Source organism: Rhinolophus hipposideros (genome assembly GCF_964194185.1).
Source record: "Rhinolophus hipposideros genome assembly, chromosome: 5".
In the NCBI taxonomy this organism is placed as follows: domain Eukaryota; kingdom Metazoa; phylum Chordata; class Mammalia; order Chiroptera; family Rhinolophidae; genus Rhinolophus; species Rhinolophus hipposideros.
This window is the reverse complement of record NC_138051.1, coordinates 17,635,515-17,649,040: the sequence shown is the minus strand read 5'-3', so window position 1 is coordinate 17,649,040 and position 13,526 is coordinate 17,635,515. Positions and strand designations below refer to the sequence as shown.

Genomic DNA, 13,526 nt, shown 5'->3' with positions numbered 1-13,526 from the left:
CTCCAGGGCATGGCGACGAGGGAAGCTATCCAAGGACACTGTTCATGGCCTGAGATCTTTGATTCTGTAGAAATGACACTATCAACAATCACCAAATGTCCTAGAAATGCAATGTTTAACACTGCACCAACACCCTGGTGTTAACTGACAATTCTATCTAGCAGGCAAAGGCAGAAGTCCCAGTGATGTATAAAATGGGGGAAGGGAGGAGAAAAAGTTTGTCTTTTTCTTGTTGTTTGTTGTAGGACTCCACTCAGACCAGCCCTCTTATTTCCACTACTCTGCGAAGGCCAGAATAGGGGGCAGTGTTTGCTACAAATAAGGGGCAGAAACATTTCCACCTAATTTCGTTAACTGGCAACAGTGACAAATGATTCATGCTAACGATTTTCATTAGTGAATAATGTAGGTGCGGCAAATCACAAGAAGTTTTGTTACGGATCGTTTCAAGAAATCTCATCTACAGCTACGTGTCTCAGGCAACAAATTCATTTTCTTCAAGAATAAACTTTAATATTTCCCCAAAACATAATTAGTTCTCTAGTTTCAGTTGAAGATAAATTAATATCCCAATTTAAAGTTGGAAAAACTAAAGAAAGTTTTTGTTTACTTGAGTTTTTAAGAGAAACGCAGTTTCATGTGACATCTTAATTGAGGTCATGAATGCACTCAATATTCTTGCATCTAGCAGGTTCTCTAAGATCCCCTGCCTAGAGAATCCTATATTAAATTTTTAATTTTTAAATATATTATAAAATAGACATATAAGATAGATACATGTGTATATGTACTTCAATAATATTAATACATACACGGACAGGTGTGTGTATGCAACCACTTATTCCTACATACAGAGTGGGCAGAATCAGATGTTACAATTGTGTTGAAGGAAAGAGCCCTCCTTTAACAAGGCCTATTGCCTGCAATTTTTTAAATGTTTATTTCCATTTCAAGCAGAGTACTAATAGTGATCGAGTATATTGTGGTGTCCTACAAATAACTAAAAAGGAAATAAAGCAGAAAAGTAGATCTGAACCTCACCTTTTCCAAAACTTATTACAATTCATAATAACAAAGACAATACATGTTTACAACGCAGAGACCAAATGGGAAACATCATCAAATGAGGAGCCTGGGGTCATTCCTAGATGCCCTCCGAGAAGGGCATTAGGCTTCTGACAGAGAAATGCAGCCAGCCACTTCAGCTATGGCTTCAGATGAGGCAGAAGCAGTGTTGTCAAGTTGCTGAGCCTGCTACTCCTCCGTTCCTTGGAGAATCATCAGGAAAAGTTCAGAAACACAACTACATGGGGGGAGAGGCAAGCAGACCTTGGCCCTCTACTTCAATAAAACACAGTCTTTCCTTGACTCCCACCCATAGCTAATTCTTCCAGCTACTTGGGTGGACAAGCTCACCGCACAGGGTGACTGGGGTAATAAGACACTCCTTCCAGAAGTTACTGGCCAAAGAGGCACCAGAAAACTTTCTGTCCAAGTTGGGCAGAAGCCCAAATTGGGCCCCACAGAGGGTGGCCTGAAGCTGCAAGAATACAACGGCACAACCCACAAACACACCAGCCAAGAAGGCAGGGAGGGCCAGAGGAAGGTGGTGCCCGGCATCTCTTAATGGGGACCTGGCTGAACAAGGAAAACATTTAGCCTCAGCCTTCCCAATACTCATATCTGTCACTTTCCTTCCATTATAAAAGAAAGCCGCATTTGAAACAAACAAGTCAGCAAACCATGTCTAAGAGCCATGTCATCTCAGATTCACATTTCCCAACAGGCTTTCTAGTTCTCTACAAATAATATTCCTGCTCACTCTGCTCCCAGTTCTAATAACTGGGGAGGCGGGGAGAGGAGCGATGTCTAGAGAGACTGGAGACGTTCGATCAGAATTCAAGGCAGCTTCTCACAATTCTCTTGTTTATAGAAAATGAATGCCTGCCTGGCTTGCTTTTGGTTCTGGGAAGGGGTCAGTCTTTATCAGCATAGTTCACACAGAACCTGGACTTCTTTTTTTCCTTATCTAAAATTGACCCGCTTTTAAGATAAAGACATAATAGAGAAAGCATTGACCTTACCTGGTCCCTAATGAGTTGGAAATCAGAAAACCCCGCTCTCATTTCCTCTTATCTCGGGTCGCCTGAGAAGGGACTCGCGCTACCTTTTGTGCACTTGCTCCTGGAGATGGAGCTCCTCACCAACTCCCACACGCCGGGGAGCGCTCTGGAAGAGTGTGTGGCCTCTAAAGTCTGAGGATTCTTCTCTAGGATCTCAACATCCGAGACTTCGCTGCCAGACTTAGGCCTAGCCCAGCCCTCAGGAGAATTTGAAATCTCTTGGAAGGTTCCCGTACAAGTCTTCCTCTGTGAAAGGTCAATCAATCCCTGGCAGTGGGAAAAGGAGCCGCCTTCTTTCTGCAAGGCCTTTGGACTGGAGCGCGCGGGCCTCCCCCGCCTCCAGGAGTAGTAAGGACCCTGAGCGTTTCTCGCGGAGTCGCCCGCGGCCTGGCTCTGATTTCATTCGGGGGCCCCAAGCTACTTCCCCCCAGGCCAGGCCCTCTCCCAGAGCCGCTGCCCCGGCTGCTGAGGCATTCCCTGCCCCCACCTGCCTTCGGGCCTTGAGGACTCCAGCTGTACCCGCTCGTGCCTCTGTTGGGGGTGGCCACCGCCTGGGCTCCCTTCTTCCCGCTCAGAGCATCTCTGCCCTGCTATTCTCGCCTCCCCCGAACCCGGCCCAGTTCCGGGCCCCGCCAGCTGTGAGGGCTGCTTTCCAGCCTCTCCGGCCCACAGCTCCAGGTTCCCAGGCTGGGGCGGGGGTGGGGAGCCGCTTTGGGATGCTAAACATCAAACAAGCCAAGCCTGGGGTTTCAGGCCCCGAAGCCACTAGAGCCGCTCTCCAGGGCTCTCCAGAAAGTCCTCGTGTTTACATGGCGGGGTGGGGGGTTGGGGGAAAGAAGAAGGGGGGGATGGTGTGTGCAAAATATCCCCCATTCCCCGCAGCCGTCTGGGCCTAGGGATGGGTGGGGTGCTTAGGCGGGGGCTTCGCTGGGATCTCGGGAAGAACTGCGCTGCCCCCACACGTGGGGAAGCTTCCGGCTCTTCTGTACTTCAGCACCAGGGGCGTCCTCAGAGAGGGCTGATTTCTCCCTCAGGGGAGGCCAGAACTGACCCAGTCCAGAGACACTGGAGACCTCTGGGAGGTCCACTCCAGGAGAAGGCTCTGCAGAGGCTGACTGGGATGTGGGGGGGCGGGTATCCCCAGGCTGCGGTCTTTCGCTGCGCCACGAGTGCACCTATTTCCCTCTCAAGACGCTTAGGTTTGCGTTCCAGCTCCGCTCCTGCAGCCACAACCATCTCCCGGCCAGGAGCAGGAGCTGGTGGATTCTGCGTGATGGATGGAGAGAAGCGGCCAAGGCCCTGTTTGTCTTGGTCCCATTCGTAGACGGGCTGAATTCACCTTTCCCCTCACCGCTCCCCCGGCACAAGTAAATAGACTTCAAACTAAGCTGGGTCTAGACGGCGGGGAGAAGAATGAATTTGATAGAAACTCCATCCACTGCAAGGATTATAAAGCCAAGAGCACCATACAGCCCACTAAAATTGTGACTCTCAGGAACCCGCTCAAGGCTAGGATGGGGGGAGGGGAGTGGTGACAACCCTCTGGGCCATTTGTCCCGCACCGCCCGCCTTGACCCAGCTCAGACTTGTGCTGGGTACAGGGCGTGCTGGGCACAGGGTGTGTGAGCGGAAGCTCTCACCCCACGGAATTTGGACCTTAGAGTCAAACATGTCCCCGGCCTGAGCTGTCGTGACCACCTACCTACACACCCTGTCCTAGGACCACTGCTGCCCATTCCAACACAAGTGTTCAGACTTTCTGGATTTTTGCTTTTTTTCCAAAATGTGAGGCCTGCTGATACAGTTCCTCCAATTAGCACACTCTTTAGACCCATCCTCAAAGTGTCTTCTGGATGTTGGAAACTGTATCTCAGAAGCCAGAATTCATGGGAGGAAGCCCGCCCTGGTCCTTAGTCGGAGGGCACCACGGAGAGAAGCACCCCAGAAGTCAACAAAGAGGATTGCTAGTGCCCCACGACAAGGCCCTGGGCCAGGCGACTCCCCTTACGAATTCCTGGGGGATGAGGGTGGAGGTCAGGAAGAGAGAGGTGGGGACAGAGTGAAATGAAGAGGAAGAAAAGATGGGGAGAGGCAAGAATGGAAAAAGTGGAAATTCTAGGTGAGAAGTGAGTACATGATAAATATGAATCAATCCCCCACAATCAAACAGGCCTAGAGAAAAGTGCTGGGAGGGGCATCTGTCCGCAGCCCACTTGGCCAAGTTTCCTCCTGGGCTTATCAGGGTGTGTGACTCAGAAGGGCAACAGCCCACCTAGGGATTACGATTTCTCTCCGTCCACAACCATTCCTTCCTCCTCCCCTCCCCAGGGCAACTCTAAGAGATCCCAACAGCCACAGCTGGGCACCAAAGAGACCAGAAAATAAGAGGTAGGAAGAAAGGTCAAAGATGATTTTTTTTCCTTTGCGGTGGGAGGAGGTCGGGGAGAGGTGGGGAGTTGGGAACAGGAGAAAGATTCCTTACTACAGAGATTTAGGAGCCCAGAGATGGAAACCGATGGAACAAAGAATGAAAGCCCAGCTCCCAAAGTCCTGCGGTGGGGTGCGGGGTGTTCCCAGGCCAGCAGCCCCGTCGGACACCTCCCGAGGACAGAGAAGCCATGAGAAGCCAAGATCCGAGGCCAACTCTGCGCGGGGACAGCCGTTTTAGAGTAGAAACGAAACCCGGGAACGACTTCCCCACTTTCGAAAACAGCCTCCCATCAAATTCTAATTCCAACAAGCCTCGACTGCGGATTAAAAATATAAGATTGATGTTGAAATCTACAGGGGAGATACGTTCAGTAAAAATGATCGCTCATTCAGGGTTATTTAAAACAGATGTCCTGGCGGACTGTTTTACAACGGTAGCTTAGACGTATAAGACCACAGTAGATACTTCTGAGGTTTCAAACAACAGAAGCCTGGCTCTGAAAATTCGTCCGTGGGTCTATTTTCTTCCTGTCTCCCTTTCCCTCCTGGTGGAAGTTGTTTAGTTTTTCTCCTCTCTATTGCCGAGTCCCAGCACTGCTCGACGTTTGGTTCTCCTAATTTGGAGGCAGAACAAAACTCCCTCTTTCCGTGGGGCAAGGACTCTGGGGTCAGGCCTCCTTAGCTGGTTCAGGATCCTTTGAGCCCCCAAACAATTCCAATCCCATCAGGAGAATGATGAGCTGCCCCCCACACCGACCAAAAACAAATGCTATTTAAAGAAAGCCAAATCAAAACCAAACAAAAGGTAGGTTTTTAATCAGAAAAGGAATCTTTTTAATTTGTATAATTTATTAGAAGCTTCTTAGGAACTATATTTAAGCCAGATATCTACATAAGTTACAACAGAAAAAGACTGACGCTGCAAATACCAAACTGCCAAATAATATACACAGATTTGTCAGTGCCCATAAAAAATATGATGGGCTGGGGACCGGGACTGGGTTTGGGGTTTTTTTTTGTTTGTTTGTTTTTTTGTTTTTGTTTTTTTTTTTACAACAAAATGTACAGATTACTAAAAACTAGGCGTTTAGTCCAACTTTGACAGCGTGTACAGCTACAAGTTCACATCAAACATAAAACAGTTTTAGCCAGAGCAGTCAGGCTGAGCCTGGGCAGCCGGAGGTTGCTGGGAGGGGGGCTTTTTCTTTGTGTCAGTGACGAGTGGGTTCCGTCGAAGAGTCTTTCCTCTCCCCAGACCGCGGCTCCCCTTCGAAAGAAATCCTAGTATTTACAAGCGAGTCCACTTTACTGGCACAGTGTACCCAGAGTGAAGTGTGCGATCTTGAGAGTCCGGAGCCGTGGCAGCATAGAGCTCTCTCGGAACTGTACCCCTCCCGAGCGTGGGAAACTCCTTTGAATCACCTAAACGACATCCCCAAAGTTGTTCTTGTGGTGTCCTCTGTTTAAAGAAAGGCTCCTTTAAAGAATTGGATTCGTGTGGTTGTTTTTATTTTCTCTTTTTTAAAAAAATCCCACAAATTTTAGAAAAGAAAGAAAGACGTCCAGCAGGTTGGCCTTTGTGTTTTTTTTTCCCCTCGGTCTACACCGGACGGGTTCTTAAGAAAAGTCGAAGCGCATGGAGCGGCAGGTGGTTGGAGCGGGTGGCGGGCAGAAGGGGGAGCGATGAGGCTGCGTGCTGGGCTAGGCACGGCCCAGCGGCCTCTCACCAGGTCCGACCGTATAGCAAGGTGGAGCAGGACATGGTGCCGTAGTCCGAGCCCGAGGAGTTCAGGTGGGACAGGCTGGAGACCTGGCCCTGCAGCGCCGCAGGGCTGGCGGCGTGGTGTGCCAGGTCCGGCGACTGGCCCGCGCTGCCCGGTTGGTGGCCCGGGTGTGCCCCGAGGCCGGGGCCGCCGCTGCCCACTGAAATCGCCGCCGCCGCCGCCTGAGCGGCCTGCGCTTGCTGCTGCGCCTGCTGTTGAGCGTGGCCTTGCAGGCTGGCGGCTCCCGTCGCGGGGGCGCCCGCCTGGCACGGTTTGCCGTCTTTCACCAGGACCGGCACCGCCACGCGGCGCGGCGACTGTTGCTGCGCTGGCTGCTGCTGCGGGCACCCGGCGCCCCCGCCCCCGCCGCCGCTGTCCTGCTGCAGTTGCTGCTGTGCCGCCTTGTCCTTGGCTTGGCGCTTCATCTTGTAGCGGTGGTTCTGGAACCAGATCTTGACCTGCGTGGGGGTCAGGTGGATCATGCTGGCCAGGTGCTCGCGCTCGGGCGCCGACAGGTACTTCTGCTGTTTGAAGCGTCGCTCCAGTTCGTACACCTGCGCCTGCGAGAAGAGCACCCGGCGCTTCCGGCGCGGTGCGCTTGGCAGCGGGGCCATGTTCTTGCTCACGTCCCCCAGAGAGCCAAGGCCGCCCATGCCGCTCATGTTCATGCCGCTCGCCGGGCCCATGAAGCGGGAGACTGCAAGCGACAAACGCACAGCGTCGGCCGGGGCCGGGCCGGGCCGGGCCACCTCCGCCTTGGGCACGATGGCCCGCCAGGCCCGGCCCCGACGGCGCCCTCCTCACCTCGGCCGCCTCCGCCCTGCGAGGCCCAACCGCGGGGAGCGCCAGCGCCTGCCCCCGGCTGCGCCGTCGAGGGGTTGCCCGGAGCGCGCCCGCCTCAGCCCCAGCTACCTCCCTCGGTCTCACGGCTCCACCCAAACAGCACCGCGGAGAAAGGCCGCTCCAGTTCCCTCCGCGCCTAACCAGCACCCGCACCGCCACGGCGGGAGTCGCGGGGTGAACGTGCCACCGGCGGCAAACTGGGGCCTGGCCGGGATCTGGGGTCCGATGGTACACCCCAGCTTCGGGAGCTTGGGACAGGGAAGTGTTCCAAAAGCTGGAGCCCTCAGACGGTTCGCCTCTTGGCCGCTCTCTCCTGTCGGCCCTGCGCGGGCTCTTGCTCAGGCCATTCGACCCCCCGGCAGAGCCGCGCGCCCTCCCACCTGCCTGGACTGGAGAGTAGCCCCAGCACGCCAGCCTCCGGCCCGGCCAGGCCGCGCCTCTTGGCGCCCCGCTTGCCGAAACTCCCTAAGTTACGGGGGGGCCTCGGTCTGCACTCCGAGATCTCCGGCGCCGAGCAGACCGGCCAGTTGGCCGCAACTGGGAGACGCCGAGTACCAGCACGGGCCCGCAGGAGCCCGGCGCTACTAAGTGTCTCTTCTTGGACCCCTCAGCCCAGCACCGGGAAGAATCCCCAGCTCCCGCACCCGACTCCCCGGCGCCGCTGCCAGGCGGCCCACCCGGATGCCCAGCGCACAGCCCGCGGCTCTCCCCGCGCCTCCCGCGCTCAGCCCGCGGCCCCGCGGTGGGACGGCCTCACTTACTGGCGGGGAAGCGCGGGTCTGGGTTGGCGCCGTACCATCCGGGGCCCGAGGCGGTGTTCCGCATGGTGTCCTGGTACGGCGGCAGCTCGCTCATGTTGCCCAGGTTGCCGTTGCAGTAGCCCCCCACGGCGGAATGCGAGAGCTGGGGCACCCCCGCCGCCGTCATGTGGTAGGCGGCGGTGACGGCGCCGTGGTGCCCCACGGCGTGCTGCTGCATGGCCGCGGCCGGTGGTGCCGCCTGGCCTTGCCTGTAAGCCGCCAGCGGAGCCCCGAGGCCGCCGCCCTCCATGCCCACTTTCTTGTAGCTTTCCTCCAGGGGACTCAAGATGTCAGACACTGAGAACGGAGTCGTGTGCTTTGGACTCATCGACATGATTCGGCGGCGGCTGGAGGAGGAAGGAAGAGGAGGAAAAAAAAGGGAGAGGGGGAAGGCGAAGTCTCGCTGCTTTTTTTTTTCCTCCCTTTGCCAAATATTCTGGTGTTACCTTAACGCCGATCTTGTTGGATGTACACGTAACCGAGTGGACCGAGTCCGCCTTAATTGGCTTGAGTGGAGGCTCGGGGGCTGCCTCGCGTTTGTTTTAGCCCGGCGCCAGGTTTTAGGCAGCCACCAGAGGCGGGGCATAAGCGCTAAAGCAACAAGACAATAGAAGCCTACATCTTGCCCGAGATAATTAGCTTACATGCTGATGACAAGGTAAACACCTTTAAGTTTCACTTGTCAGGATTTTTAGGTCTCAAAGAGAGAGGGAGGGAGGGAGGGAGGGAGGGAGAGAGAGAGGGAGAGAGAGAGAGAGAGAGAAAGAGAGAGAGAGAGAACCCAAAGCATTTCTTTCCCCCTCCCCCGACACCCTCACCCCCATATTGTGGGGTGCGGGCGGCGCTCAGGGGGAGGAGGGGAAGGAGGAGGGAACCGAGGGAGGGGAGGGCAAGAGGTGGAGAGTAGCCGAGGAGGAGTGATGATGGTGAGGAAGGAAGGTGAATGCTGCTTTGCAACCAACTTGCCGAGTTACAAAGTGAACCGCTTTCCAGTTCTGTCCGGGTTCCCCGGGCAGAGACAGGTGTTTAGAGGGAGGGGGCCAAGGGACGGGCTGGGGGTTTCACCTGAGCCTGCTGGGGCTGCTCCTCCCTCCCGCCGCGGCCTCCCAGCCCCGCGCCTTCCCACTGTCTCCGGACCACATCGGACTTCGCGGCGCCGAGCCCAGTCGCCACCAAATGAGCTCGCGAGTCTGGGGACGAACCCTGGGGCCGCACTGTTGGCTGCGTGTCCGTCAGTCTGTCTGCCTCTTCTGCCGCCGTCAGAGGGACACCTCTGTTCCCCGCCCCCTTTTCCCCCTGCCCCAGAGAGAATCCCAGCGGGCGGAGGGGGCGCTGAGCAGCGGATCGGCTGCCGCGGAGAGGCTGTCCCAGAGCCCCGCGTTCCCCTCCCCCTAGCTCAGGGTCTACTCCGCGGACCAGGCCCCCCGCCTCGCATCACGCCCCTCTCACCCCTCAGGGAGCTCTCTTTCCCCACCCTCACCCGGGTCAAGGCAAGCACACCACTGGCCGTTGGAGCTGGGAGACTGGGGGGGGGGGGCGAATTAACGCGAGAGGGCATCACTTAAATTGCCCCACCTCTAACAAACCTGGTGTCCCCGACCCTCGCCCATTGCCTGGACGCTCGGGGTTCTGGAACTGGAGCTGACTTTCCAAGGACATCACAGCCCCAGCACCGAGCCCAGGGCCACGCTGATTTCCCCTCTGATGCTTCAGGAAGGGTGCGGGCAGAGAGCGTCGTGAGTGTCCGCCTGCCTGTTGCCTGGCGGAACTTAGCCTGAACCCTGGCGGGCCCAGCTAGCCGGGAGGGGGCGAAGCCCGAGGCGCGAGCAGCCCTGCGGGCGGGAGGCTGGGCTGAGGCTTGCCTCCGCCCGGAGCTCAGCCATGCAAAAGTGCACTTGCTTCCCCGGGAATAACCAAATATCTTTGTTTAAAGTGGCGGCGTAAATGGCCAGTCGCTTTGTGGCCACGCTGGATATTAGTAGATGAGGATCATTCTGCTTCAATTGGACGCCTCTCATCCGGCGAGCAAGAAACTGCTTAGGAGGAAGTGGGTTTCCTGTCTGCGCGTTCCCAGGCTTCAAGTGTGAGCCCCGCGCCTTGAGGGTCCTTGGGCGCCTGGAGAGGGGGAGCTGTGGGCTGCGCTCTCCACCGGGGCCAAGGCATCTGCGTTGCTGCTCCAGCCAGGCCTGAGCCTCCAGCGGAGTGGACTACAGAGCCGAGAGAGCCCTGCGCGGCGCAGATCCTGAGACCCACCCCGACTTCTCCCCTTGGATTTTAAACCTTTTGTTGTCGTTTATACTGTGGCTGTTTTAGTCTCCTCTCCGCTCTAGGGACTGGGAGGGCGGAGCGCTCCCTGGCCAAGCAAGGGCCTCTAAGACGCTGAGGGGGCCAGTTAAGGAGGCTTCTCGAATTTGGCTTTGTTTTTTACATTTTCTTTCCCCTACTTATAAAGAAGGAATTCCCAGTGATGAACAGACACTTTGAACGATGCATTTCATCAGGTTAGGCTCCTTTTTCCATTAATAGCCATTGTAGTAGGGAAGTTGTTTTGTTTATTGGCTTTTTATTTCAATCCTCTCTTTGGGGAGTGCTCTGCATTCCCTCAAAATAAAGCCAACTCCTATATTAACATTCGCTTTCCTCACCACCTACGTCCCTTACTAGTAGAGAGAAAGCTCGGGGTATCACCCCTAAGCGTGGGCCCACGTTTCTGCGCGTCCCCCTTGGCGGCTTTGGGGCAGGCAAACCTGCATCTGGGAGCGGAGAAGCGCGGGTGGGTTGTGCTGCGAAGACACGCACCAAGCCGGCTCCTTGCCTTTCCTTCCAAGGAGCTTCTCTGGGGGGCGCTCTCAGGAACGACCCCATCAACAGTGCTTTTGGTCAATGTCATGTCTAAGCTTAGGGAGCAAGGAGGAACGATGATGTCGGGCTCAAGTGAACAGTTGGAGGAGAGCGGACAAAACTGAATACAGATCTTGTCTGCATGAAGGACCCAACCCCAGGCCTGCGTCTCAAGTGAGGTCTTCATGCCAAGGCGGGGTGGGTTTCCCAGTTACCCGTCTTCTTTTTCTCTCTCCCTCCCCGATATATCCTGTTGTTTGTAAGTGTAAGAAACACCAAGTGTAGGACCTACGTTTCTCCCAATCTCAATGCCATTTAGAAAAGGAGACAATTCTTCAGAAGGTTCTTGCGAGATTCAAGGAAGACTAGGTACATAAACGTGCCTCGGAAGCTTTCGGAATTTTTAAGTTCAGTGCCTGCGCTGGAGATCTCTGTACTGTTATCATTAATATCCCCTTCCCCCGACCCCTTAAAGCACCGAATCTGAGTTAAGGGAAGAGTTGGGTGTATCTTTCACAGTCCCTGAGCTTGCCTCGTCGGTCTTCGTCCCTCCGCGGAGTTCCAGTTCCGCCTCAGGCCTGGGCGCACGTGGCTTTCAGCTCCCCGTCTACACCCCCACCCCAGGCTTGAAGAGCGGACCGGGACCGGGGGCCACGCAGCAAGCGATGGGTCCCGGCGCTGAGCTGGAGCCGGAGCTCGAGGGAGGGGCCAGGCAGGCCACGGCTCCTGCTCCACCCTCTCCCTACAACCAAGTTTGTGCTGCAACCTCCTCCGGCCGGCGCGCACCAGCACCAGCCCTGGTCTGGACTTCGCCTGGGCCTTTGCGGCGACTTGCGGCACCAGCCCCCGCACCTCTCCTTGCTCTGTCCCTTCACACAAACGGGGACGCGCCCGCGCGCGCGCGTACACACACACACACACACACACACACACACACACACGACTCCGCACTCTTTCCCACAGGCGCTGCACTGCCAAGAATAAGCTCGCAAACTAAGGCGTCTTGTGGGGGGGGAAAGCGGACATCTTTATCTCCGAGCTTGTCCAAGCAAAGGCCTTGAGAGTCCCTCTCCAGGCCCCAACACCTCAGGCCAGACCAGAGTGGTCTTTCTTTCAGCCGCTTCCCGGGCTCCTCTTTAATAGGGCGGACCCAATGAAACCCGTCATATCTCCCTGGCTGCAGGAGATGCTTGGGAACCCAGTGTCCACCTGGTAGGGCCTACACGTCTTCCTGTATCCAACTAACTCGTTCCCAGGCGGGGCGAGTGCGGTGCGACAGTGGCAGGGCCTGTCCCCGCTCTGGCCTCTCAAGGAGCTTTCCCTAGAGCGGCCGCACAGGCCCGCCTCAATCCCTGCCACCCTCTGCTTTGCTGGCTGCCGAGCGGCCCAGAATCTAGAGGCCCCGGAGGCGCAGGCGCAGGCGCAGGCCCAGGCCCAGGCCCGGGGAAGGACGCTTGGAATTGCCATCCCTCTTTGCCCACCACCCGCGTGGTCCACAGGACACGCCCTTCTCTCCCTCCTTGGGTCACTTCCTTGAGAACTTAGAATACAGGGCTCACACAGAAGGCTAAATCAAGGTGTGTAGCTCAAACCGAGTTGGGGAGGAATAGGGCACGCCTGTTCTCCCGCCTCCATTTTTCTAATGCCCTTCATGGTCCTTCACACCTCCTCTAGGGAGGTGAGCGACCACGTTTCCTGGTGGCGTTATTTTGTTCCGAGTTTTATCGCAATTCGTGATTCATTCAACAAATAATTATTGAGTGCCCGTGGCTCTGTACCAGGTTCTGTGGTAGGCCTGAAAATTCAGCCTTTAACAAACTAGATGCGGCTCCTACTCACAAGCAGCTTACATATTTATAGTAAATCACCCAGATCATGTGTAGGTGTTTGGTGATAAACGTTACTCCGGGGTCCAACCGAGACAGACTGATGTAATGAAGGTTTGTGTATGAGTTCCTGCACCATTTCGGATCTTCAAGCGCTCAGTGGTGGTGGGCAGAGAACTTGAGTAGAAGTCAGAAGTCCTGGAATTCGAGCTCGCTCCGCCGCTTTTCAACTCTGTGGCATAGCTCTGGTGGACTCCCACCACACCCGGGAGCCACTCCCATCACAGCCAGAGTGAAATGGGATGTTGTATTCTGCCCCTTCCTCGAGGACAAGCCCCCGTTTTATTTATCCTTCAATCCTCCAGTGCCTTAAGAAATGTTGAATTGAGAAATAAAGCCTCTTAGCACCTGTTTACTGAGCTGCAAAATATGGTCACAGCCTGCCTTGTGTACCTCCTAGGTTGTGCTAAGGATCCAAGTACTTAATGATGAGGTCACGTGCGTGAGTTTGTAAATCAAAAAATCACTAGCAAACGGAAGGGGTTATTACTTCTGGTTCTGCAAATTGGGTTTATAGAAACTGTGAATCCAGGCCTCTAACTCTGCATGAAGCTCTCAGGGTCCCTCCTCCGGCCCGCGCCCAGGCCCGCGGTGGGTGAGTCTCCCTCAGCCAGTTGCAGGCTCCAGAGCCAGGCTTAGCCGGGCTCCTAGGCGCCATCTGTGCCCGCCCGCCCAGCGAGCGGAGAGCAGGAACGCAGCCCTGCTCTGGGGTCGCTGCTCTCCAAATCCGAGATCCAAGGAACAGAAAGAGGATCTGGAACCCCCTCTGGAGGGCGTCTTCCTCCTCCGGATCTCACAGAACCACGGTGGCCCTTTTCCCAGGCACCAGAATCAAGCTCT

At 55.7% G+C, this 13,526-nt stretch overlaps 1 protein-coding gene and 1 long non-coding RNA gene across 4 annotated transcripts in view; both read right to left on the bottom strand.

Annotated features, from left to right (window-relative positions):
- The window catches only part of LOC308498102, a 37,735-nt gene extending 34,936 nt beyond the window's left edge, over positions 1-2,799 (bottom strand). Inside the window, exon 1 of the long non-coding RNA XR_013993427.1 lies at positions 2,085-2,799. This is a non-coding gene — a long non-coding RNA (uncharacterized lncRNA). The remainder of the gene's footprint in view (positions 1-2,084) is intronic.
- Positions 2,800-5,342: 2,543 nt separating this feature from the next.
- On the bottom strand, positions 5,343-10,294 carry NKX2-1 (NK2 homeobox 1). 3 transcript variants are annotated; one of them, XM_081049436.1, is made up of 3 exons: positions 9,546-10,294; positions 7,921-8,306; positions 5,343-7,013 (listed from the first exon to the last, which is right to left on the bottom strand). In XM_081049436.1, the coding sequence occupies exons 2-3, from the start codon at positions 8,291-8,293 to the stop codon at positions 6,277-6,279; spliced, it is 1,110 nt and encodes a 369-aa protein (XP_080905562.1). In that variant the 5' UTR covers positions 8,294-8,306; positions 9,546-10,294; the 3' UTR covers positions 5,343-6,276. The 3 variants fall into 3 exon arrangements, with proteins under 3 accessions (XP_080905562.1, XP_080905563.1, XP_080905561.1); XM_081049437.1 differs by lacking the exon at positions 9,546-10,294 and adding an exon at positions 9,025-9,139 and having other exon boundaries at positions 5,349-7,013; XM_081049435.1 differs by lacking the exon at positions 9,546-10,294 and adding an exon at positions 8,406-8,579 and having other exon boundaries at positions 5,349-7,013.
- Between the last annotated feature and the right edge of the window lie 3,232 nt (positions 10,295-13,526).